The sequence below is a fragment of the Triticum dicoccoides genome, chromosome 2B (assembly GCF_002162155.2).
Source record: "Triticum dicoccoides isolate Atlit2015 ecotype Zavitan chromosome 2B, WEW_v2.0, whole genome shotgun sequence".
Lineage (NCBI taxonomy): Eukaryota > Viridiplantae > Streptophyta > Magnoliopsida > Poales > Poaceae > Triticum > Triticum dicoccoides.
In genome coordinates, this window is record NC_041383.1 from 523,152,721 (window position 1) to 523,162,927 (window position 10,207).

At 51.9% G+C, this 10,207-nt stretch overlaps 1 protein-coding gene across 1 annotated transcript; it reads left to right on the forward strand.

The window, feature by feature from the left end:
- The first annotated feature begins 313 nt into the window (after positions 1 to 313).
- LOC119367949 (SUPPRESSOR OF GAMMA RESPONSE 1-like) lies at positions 314 to 9,861 on the forward strand. Its single transcript, XM_037633324.1, has 6 exons — positions 314 to 336; positions 1,888 to 1,999; positions 2,136 to 2,316; positions 2,423 to 2,892; positions 9,511 to 9,717; positions 9,808 to 9,861. The coding sequence occupies exons 1-6, from the start codon at positions 329 to 331 to the stop codon at positions 9,859 to 9,861; spliced, it is 1,032 nt and encodes a 343-aa protein (XP_037489221.1). The 5' UTR covers positions 314 to 328.
- The last annotated feature ends 346 nt before the right edge of the window (positions 9,862 to 10,207 follow it).

Below are 10,207 nucleotides of genomic sequence, written 5' to 3' on the forward strand. Positions count from 1 at the left end.
ATAGGAAAAGTTTCCTCTCGTAGAAAAGGAGGAGGACAAGCCGAGTCCACGCCGAGCCTGGGGAGGGAGGGCAGGGGGGTTTGGTTGCTGCGCTGGGGAAAACGTTTCAGACAGGCGGCCGCTGGTCACGGTGCGCGTCTTCTCGCCCCTCGCCGCCCCTCGCCTATATAAGGGCGCGCGCACCGGAGGCTCGGACACTCCCATCACACCTCACTTGCCCAGAACTTCCCCTCCTCCCCATCGGATGCTCCTCCGCTCTCCTCTCCCACACCACTCTGCTCTCAGTTCTCCCACCGTTCCCGAGCCTCCACAGCGCAGCCGGGCGCCCATGGAAGAGTAAGTGAGCCGTGTCTGAGCTGTGCTTCGACTCTCCACTCGGTCTCTCTTTTTTTGCTGCTCCGGTGTTCTTTTTTGTGCTTTTTTTTCACACGCGGTTCGGGGTATTATCTGCTTCTGTGTTGTGAGGGGTCTGGGGATTTGATGGTGTGAGAGGCGTCGGTCGCAGGTCGCCGGTTGATTCAGAGAGGCGTCGGTTGCCGGTTGATCGGCGAGCGGTGGATTCTGGTGCGTGGTTCTGGAGGAGACCGGAGGGGGCCAATGCTCCTCAGGAGCTTGAGTGCGCGGCGGAGGAGGTGTCAGTCTGACGGAGCAAACGCGCGCGAGATCGTCGGAGAGCAGACCGGTGTAATGTCGCCGCCGCGATTCCGGCCAGTTTCCTCTTCCCCTCGTTGGTCGCTACAGTGGCAGGCAGTGCTGGGGGTTTTGGCTTTGGGACAGTTTGTGGTGCTGGAGGAGCCTTCCTCCCAAAGGAAGCACAGAAATTGTCACAAAAAAAGGACGGAAGGAGAGCAGGGTAACGCCGACGTCGTGAATCCGGCATGGTTCTACTTGTCGTTGCAGCGGCAGTGCAGGGGCTAACGCGGTGTGCTTGAATTGGTGCTGGAGGAGGAGGAGCCAACCTCAGAAGGGCTCTGTTCAGTTCCGTTCTGTTCTTTGAAGTAGAGACTGATCTGATTCCGATGTCGTGGTGCTCTCCGGTCGAACCTGTCTGTCTCGTGGTGATCTCGTGGTGCTCTCCAGTCGAACCTGTCTGTCTCGTGGTGATCTCGTGGTGCTCCACTTCATATGGTAGACATTGCTGATTTGCGTTTGCTTGCAGTGACACAAAAATGACAGCTACAGGTTTCAGGGGGGCGTCGTGAATCAAAGTGTTTCACTACTGGAAACTGTCGATTGCATTCTGCCAATCTGAACATCTGATCATGATTGGACATGTTGTCACCAAGTGCATGTTGCTTAAATCACTGGCTCTTCAGATCAAATAATGAGCATGCTCTGCTTTAGGCGCCTCTTTCTTCAGAAACAGGGGATAAAATAGAGATCGATGATCTGTATTTGTCTCTGGATACATACGTTGAAAATAGAAATGCAGGGCAAAAGATCCGCAAACAAGTGCTAATCTATCAAATTTATCATAATTAGCACATAACTAATTATCTTCATTCCTAGGATTTTTCTCCGAGTTTGTGAACATGACCATTCTTGACTACCCCCTCCGTCCCATAATATAATATGTTTTTGCAAGCTGTTTTAGTTTGTAAAAACGTCTTATATTATCGGACCGAGGGAGTAGTTAGCTTTAAATCTGTTTACCACTGTTAATATCCTATGACTGAACATAGAAATTCAGATAGATGTCTCTGTGTACAAATCCGTTCATATATTCCCATTTAGTTTAGTTGCTACATTGTGAATCTAAAAAACGGCAGATAGCTTTTTGTTGACACAAGTGGGGTCTCTACCATACATCATTAATTAAATTCTTTATCTGTTAGGCATCAAACGATGCTTCCAAAAATAGATTTATCTCACACGTTTCTACTTTAGGCCATTCATTGTTACTGGCAAGATAATTGGTACGATGATAAGAAACGGGGAATTGGTTCCAGAAGCAGGGATGGAGTGCCCAAACTGCAAACATCGCATTGATAATAGTGATGTAAGTACCATTAACTATTTAATATGACTGTTTCATTTACTTTTATGCCCCTCTGTTTCCAAATAGTGGTATGGTGGTCTTTTCTTCCTCTTGGTTAAAGTGTAAAATGTTGAACCCTCATGTCTTCATATTGCAGGTTTCATCACAGTGGTCAGGACTCCCTATTGGTGTTAAATTTGATCCAACGGATCTTGAACTGCTTGGACATTTAGAAGGCAAGATTGGCAGGGCAGTGTCCCATGTACTAATAGATGATTTTATTCCAACCATAGAGATGGCGGAAGGAATCTGCTATACACATCCGGAAAATCTCCCTGGTACATGATTCTTATTTTGGAATTGTTATCAGGGCTTTTTGAATTAGAAAGTTAGCTCATACTACGCAGAGTAAGTGTTCGTTAGCTAATTCATATAAGTCTGCAGGTGTCAAATTAGACGGGATCGCCAGTCATTTCTTCCACAAAATATGCAATGCCTATGATGTTGGTACGCGCAAGCGTCGCAAGATTAGGAGCAACGACTACAAAGTTTGTGATGAGAATCTCAGATGGCACAAGACTGGAAAATCCAGACATATCTTAGATAATAACGGTGACATAAAAGGGTGGAAGAAAATAATGGTTCTTAGGAAAGGAGGTGCCAAGGCAGAAAAAACTAATTGGACGATGCATCAGTATCACCTTGGGGTAGATGAAAATGAAAAGGACGGGGAGCTTGTTGTTTGCAAAGTCTTTTGTCAGTTGCCGTCAGAGAAAGCTGGAGAGTCTCTAATGCTCACTGTTTATGAAGAATCCGATTCATTTGCTGGGAAAATCGATCCTACAACCCCAATGACATACCCTCCGCAGCCTTGTCGCCCAAATGGTAGTCCATCCGAAACCGAGCAGAATCAGGTAAATCTCCATTGACCAATGAAACTATCATCAACTTTGTGGAAGGTTTTGTCTAACTTTATGGACCATGTGAAGCTTCAGTTTATCTATATCTATCAAATAAAATCCTATGTAGACTCACATAAACTCTGTTTATAGGACTGTAGAGTATTAACTTGCAATACTGATTGTGGGTGAATTATTGGAAGCCCCTGAACAAAGCCTTGCAATACTAGGATCCCTCCGTCTGAACAATTCCTTCCTCAACTCTAGGTTTCATGTAGTACAGATGCTATACTGCACAAAAATAACTAGATACTCCTGTTAGACTACTTGTGCTGGTCTCCCGCTCAACCGACTTGGGCTGGTCTCGCGTGGTCTATCCGGCCGCCATTGCATGGCGCATGCAGCGCAACCACCCAGCGATCTAGGATCGCCCGTTGTAGTCTGTTAGTGCTGCATGTGTATCTCCCTCTCCTCTCTCACTGATGTAATCTATATATTGTACCCCTTGTGGATGAATACAAGTGTGATGCATCCCAACCTCATCTTAGTTTCCAACATGGTATCAGTTTGATCCACTCTACGCTTCCGCCATGGCCACCGACGCTGTGGCCGATGCCGCCGCCGCCGACGCCGCTGCCGCTGCAGCCTCCTCTCCTCTCTCTCCTCCCCTGCCTACCACCAATCTCCCTCCCGCACCTCCATCTCTCAGCGTCGCCCCCGCACCCCTCCCTCTCCAGGCTGCGCCGCCACCCAACTTCTACCCGACGCCCGCATATATGCATGCCATGCGCGTCGAGAACGCCCACATCAATCTTCCCGTCCGCCTCGCCATGAACGGCGCCAACTACACCACCTGGCGGGGGATGATGCTGGACGTCATCGACCAGTATGACGCCGCCTCCTGGATCGCGCCGGACTTCACCGATCACGCCGGCGACGCAAGCTGGAACATCGTCAACAAGGCGGTGAAGCGGTGTTCCTCGGCGCGATGGTGACGGAGCTCGCCGCCTTCATGCTCGATCGGGAGGCCACCGCCGCCCAGACCTGGGCCTCTGTCGAGGCTCTCTTCGTCAACAATCGTCGGGCCCGGCGTTTTCAGCTTCAGACGGAGCTCTCCGAGACTCGCCAAGGGGACTCCTCCATCTCCATCTTCTGTGCTCGCCTCAAGTCCATCTCTGACGCCCTGCGCGACGCCGGAAAGATCTTGGATGATGATGAATTGGTCATTCAGCTTCTGCGCGGCGTCAACAAGGATCGTCATCAAACCACCGCCAAGATTATTGAGAAGTCTCCCACACCCGTCCCTTTTGACGTCGCCGTCGGCATGCTCCTGCACGACGAGATCGGCAACAACTTCGCCGGCTCCACCCACCACAGTGCCCTTGCCGTCCAGCAGAAGGGTCCGCCACCGGCTGGGCCTTCCGGCGGCCCCGCTCGGCCGCCCGCTCTCGCGCCCGGCAAGCCCTCCACTCCATCACCAAACCAGGGGCACAACAAGCGCCGCCGCTACACCACCAACGGCGGGTACCAGGGGGCCGCGCCCGCGCCGCCGTGGACAGGGCACGTCTACGCCTACCCGATGGCCCTCCCACCTCAACCTCGTCCGGCGTCCGGGATCCTTGGTCCGCGGTCGCCGCACGCCTACGCTGCCTTCGGCGGCCATCTCCAGCAGCCTTCTCAGCCGGGCTTCACTCCATCACCGCAGTACCTGCCGGCTCCTCCACCTCACCAGCAGTACCTGCCGGCGCCGCCTCTTCCACAACAGTACCAGGGGGCGCAGTACATCCATCCGCCGTCGGGCGCCACGTCCAACGGTGTCGACCACTCCGCCCTGATGAGTGCTCTCCACAACCTGTCGCTCCAGTCGCCCAGCGGTGGCTGGGTTGCGGACTCTGGTGCCTCCTCTCACCTCGCGGCGGATCCCGGTATGCTTTCCTCCGTCGCCACTTTATCAAATTATCCCCCTGTTTTTGTCGGGAACGGTAATACTATGCATGTCAGTCACGTTGGTTTCTCCTGTCTTCCTAACCCTAACCGACCCCTATATCTCAACAACGTGCTAGTTGCTCCTAATCTCATTAAAAATTTACTCTCTGTTCGTCGCTTAACCACTGATAATAATTGCTCCGTTGAATTTGATCCGTTTGGCCTCTCTGTGAAGGACTATCCAACCAAGGTGGAGCTTCTTCGATGCAACAGTGACGGCGACCTGTATGACATCTTCCCTCCGGCTGCACCCACCGCCCTCGCCGTCACCATCTCCCGCCTCACCGACCTTTGGCACCGGCGTTTGGGCCACCCGGCGATGCAACTTTTCGATTGAATAAAAATTTAGAACATTGTAATAAACCTATTTCGGATGGACGCTTATGTGATGCTTGTCAGACAGGAAAACATGTTGAACTCCCTTTTACCTCCTCCATTAGTCGCACCTCAACCTGGCAGTCGGGTCAGGTTTGACCGGGTCGACCTCGAAGAGACCCATGCCCGAACCCTTTATCGGGTCAAGCTTGCGCCCACGACCCTACCCACGGGTCTCAGATCAGACCCATGCCCCAACCCATCAGGTTACCCGACCTAATCAGGCACCCATCGGGCATGACTAAAATTATTATTAGTTTTCATTTTCGCTTACAGTAGTGTTTTTATAGTGGCGAACCAAGTCGCGTATAGTACTACGTATATTTACATGGCAGAGCGCAAGGAACTAGGAGTGGACCTGCTACCTTTATAGTGATGCCGAAGCCGCACTTCTCCTTAGCTGGGCGAGGTGGTACTAATCTTAGCTGCGTCTGCCCACTTTTGCCAGTGCCCCATGCTGCATATCTACCATGGACTGAGATGGCTGAACAATGCTTAGGCCCATCGTTTGTTTTGAGAACTTGGCCCATCATACATATACATATGTTGTGTGCACAACAGAAATGATTCAGGGCCGAACTCGTTTGGGCTGTTGGCGTAGTAGTCGTGCGTTGACAAGAAAGCTCTGTTGTTGTGCTACATTGCATAGCTACTGGCAGCGTTGAGTTGTTCTAAAGAAAATTATAATTAGCAAGTATCTTCACCAAAACGTCCACACACAATATAATATTTTAATCATTAATATTAATCGGGTGACCCATCGGGTGACCCACGGGAAAAATATTATGCCCATACCCTACCCATGACTAATCGGGTTACCCATCGGGCTAACCCATGGGTGAATATGGTGACTCATACCCTGCCCATTCGGGTCGGGTGCCCATGGGCATGGCCACCCATGGGTCGGATTGCCGGGTTGAGTCGCACCACTGCCCCGTTTGATCTCATACATTGCGATGTTTGGACTGCCCCTCAATCTAGCGCCTCTGGTAACAAGTATTATCTCTTGCTTATCGATGATTTTTCATGCTACCATTGGACTTTCCCTCTCAAACTTAAGTCTGACGTGCCTGCCATTTTTCGGTTCTTTCATTCTTACGTCCGCACTCACTTTGGGCAGACCATACGGACTCTCCAATGCGACAATGGGCGTGAGTTTGATAGCGCCCAGAACCGCGATTTTTTCCTTCCCCTCGGTACGGTGATGCGTTTTTCTTGTCCATACACATCTTCCCAGAACGGTAAAGCCGAACGTGCCATTCGCTCGACCAATGACGTGATACGCACCCTTCTGCTCCAAGCCTCCATGCCACCTCGCTACTGGGCTGATGCACTCACCACCGCCACTATCCTCCTTAACCTTCGCCCCACTAAGCGTCTCTCTCTCGTCACCCCTCACGAGACCCTTCACCGATCACCACCCACGTACACTCATCTCCGTGTTTTTGGGTGCCTGTGCTACCCTAACACGGAAGCCACCGCCCCTCACAAACTTGCTGCGCGCTCGGTCGCTTGTGTCTTCATCGGTTACCCCCGTGATCACAAGGGCTATCGTTGCCTCGACCCCTCTACCGGTCGCGTCTACGTCTCGCGGCACGTCACCTTTGACGAGTTTGTCTTCCCCTTCTCTCGCACACCCCAAGACCCCTCGCCACCCGACTTCTCTCATCCAGTCGCACCCTTGTCGGCCAACCCACCACCGTACCTTGCCATGGCACCATCCTGTGTCGGTCCGGCCGCTCCCCCGGCGGCCGTCTCACCTGACCAGCCTGCTGCCCAGGCCGACCCTTCACCACAACCCCATATGCCCACAGCCCCCGCAACTTGCTCCCCACGCCCTGCTACATCTTCGGCCTCCACCCCTAGCTCGCACCCTCCCACCCCTACGGCCAACCCTTCCAGCAGCCCAACGTCCACTAGCCCTGCCTCCACCTCTTCCGGTAGTCCCACCGCCCCACGGCCGCTTCCACCCCGCGCTGTAGCTGTTGCGCCTCCCGCTAATCCTCACAACATGTGCACTCGGGCCAAAACAGGTTTCCACATGCCCTCTCGTCGACTCAATTTTCTCGCCGATCTTCAGGGTGCTTCGCCGCTTCCCGGCACCTTCCGAGCAGCCCTGGCTGACCCACGCTGGGCCAGTGCCATGGGTGATGAGTATCGCGCCCTTCTTCAGAACGAGACCTGGTCGCTCGTTCCTTGCCCCACCACGGCTCCGATCATTAGTGGGAAGTGGGTCTTTCGGCATAAGTATAACTCCGACGGCTCCCTCGCACGCTACAAGGCGCGCTGGGTCATCCGCGGTTTTTCTCAAACCGAAGGCATCGACTACGACGAGACCTTCTCTCCCGTCGTTAAGCCCAGCACCATTCGAGTCGTCCTCTCCCTCGCTACTTCTCACTCGTGGCCTATTCACCAGTTAGACGTTAAAAACGCCTTCCTCCACGGCAACCTCACCGAGACGGTTTACTGTCAGCAGCCCCTTGGCTTTGAAGATCCGGCCGCCCCCTCCCATGTTTGTCTTCTTAAGAAATCTCTTTACGGACTTAAGCAAGCCCCTCGTGCCTGGTTCACTCGCTTTGCCACATATGCCGCATCTATCGGCTTCGTTGCCTCTAAATGCGACACCTCTCTTTTTATCTACAAATCCACTACCTACACAGCCTATCTTCTCCTATACGTTGATGACATCATTCTTACTGCATCATCTCCGGCGTTCCTCGACTACGTTATTTCTCTCCTTGGTCGTGAGTTCTCCATGACAGACCTTGGCCCTCTCTCTCATTTTCTCGGCGTTGCCGTCTCCCGCTCGTCTTCGGGACTCCACCTCTCTCAGCGCCAGTATGCCTTGGACATCATCGAGCGAGCCAGGATGACCGACTGTCATCCTGTTCGTACTCCTGTTGATTCTGGTTCCAAGCTCTCTATATCAGACGTGACATCCTTGATAACCCTACTATCTACCGCAGCCTCGCCGGAGCCTTGCAGTACATGACGATCACCCGTCCTGACTTGTCCTACGCTGTTCAACAGGCCTGTCTCTTCATGCACGCCCCACGCTCCTCTCACTACAACCTTGTCAAGCGCATCGTACATTACCTCAAAGGAACCCTAGACTATGGCTTACACATCTATCCATCATCGCCCACCACACTCCTTGCCTACTCCGACGCAGACTGGGCCGGCTGCCCCGACACTCGACGTTCTACCTCTGGGTTTTGCGTTTTTCTCGGGGATAATTTGATATCTTGGTCGTCGAAGCGACAACTTACTATTTCCAGGTCGAGCGCTGAGGCGGAGTACCGGGCCGTTGCCCACGTCGTCGCTGAGACGGCCTGGCTGCGGCAGTTATTGAAGGAGCTTCATCAACCCATCGCCAAGTCTACTGTGGTTTATTGTGATAATGTATCTGCGGTTTATATGTCGGCTAACCCCGTGCAGCACCGACGGACGAAACACATCGAGATCGACATACATTTCGTCCGTGACAAGGTTTCTTTGGGCGAGGTGCGCGTGTTGCATGTCCCCACTTCTTCTCAGTATGCGGATATCTTCACCAAAGGACTGCCTACTGCTACCTTCGCCCAGTTCAGGTCCAGTCTCAACGTTCGGTCATCCCACGATGAGACTGCGGGGGGCTGTTAGACTACTTGTGCTGGTCTCCCGCTCAACCGACTTGGGCTGGTCTCGCGTGGTCTATCCGGCCGCCATTGCATGGCGCATGCAGCGCAACCACCCAGCGATCTAGGATCGCCCGTTGTAGTCTGTTAGTGCTGCATGTGTATCTCCCTCTCCTCTCTCACTGATGTAATCTATATATTGTACCCCTTGTGGATGAATACAAGTGTGATGCATCCCAACCTCATCTTAGTTTCCAACAACTCCTACTAGAAAGGAGAATTTTCTCTGCTTGCAAGAGTGTATCCAACAGTATCAGAAATATATGAGAAGCTTTTAAGTCCTTATAAAGATCCATGTATCACAAATAGTCATGTTTGCAAAATAAAAAATTCTGATTCCTTCATTATAAGATTCAATACATAATCGATCCTGATTACTACAATAAATCTCTGAGCTTGTGTGCCAAGCTTTTCATGAACCCAAATCACATCTTGAATAGGACACACAGTTTACCTCTTCTGCTGCCAAGATAACCCCCTCAAGTTATGCCTTTTCCGTCCAGAATTGATAATATTGTGCATATACTAAGCACAACAGTCAGCACTTAGCAGATTATGCCACCTTCATTTCACTGTCATTGATGTTACGTGACAGCAGGAGGAAGAGTTCCGCCTATCTGCTGTTCGGGGAGCCGCGGAATGGCTCGCCGGAACCTCGTCGCATGCCGTTGATGAACACCCGTCATGCGGCGGAACCCCGGACGCTGCCTACCCTGAGAAGCAGCATCTGCTTCTTGTTGACACGGACGCGCTCCAAGGGTTCCCCGACCTCGGAATGTCTCGATACTTCTCCTCTCTGGCCGTAAGCGCTGCCGCGTTCATCATGCTCGTTTCGTTTCCCGGTGCATATTTCTCATGGCTCACCTCCTTATCTCGTGTGTGTTTACCGCAGGACATGCAACTTGACTCGCTGGATAGCTTCAATAGCTGGCTGGAGCGCATGTAGCATAGCTCGTAGAGGAGGCTTTTCTTATTTTAAACGGAGGCCAAACTCATCGAGGAGGGGTTCTGAAGTAGCGGCGCAACGCGAAGAGGCTGGTTTTTTCTCGTGATGTATGTATGTTGTACTATATCTGTGTATGTATGATGGATCTCAGAAAATTTTGTATATATGATCCTGCAGCTTGCTGATGAACATAGCTCAGCTATGTCTACTTTTGTAGTGGTAGCAGACCCCTTTTTTTGCCAACTTAGGAGCACCGCTCCAAATTTCATATCCATGAAACTGACGAACAACAGCCAGTCAGTCCCACAAAAGGGTTTGAAACTTATTAGTACTCCCCCCTCTGTAC

Coding starts and splice junctions, on each gene's coding strand:
- LOC119367949 (XM_037633324.1), top strand. Junction 2,000..2,135: donor ATCGCATTGATAATAGTGAT/GTAAGTACCATT, acceptor TTCATATTGCAG/GTTTCATCACAGTGGTCAGG. Junction 9,718..9,807: donor GATACTTCTCCTCTCTGGCC/GTAAGCGCTGCC, acceptor TGTTTACCGCAG/GACATGCAACTTGACTCGCT.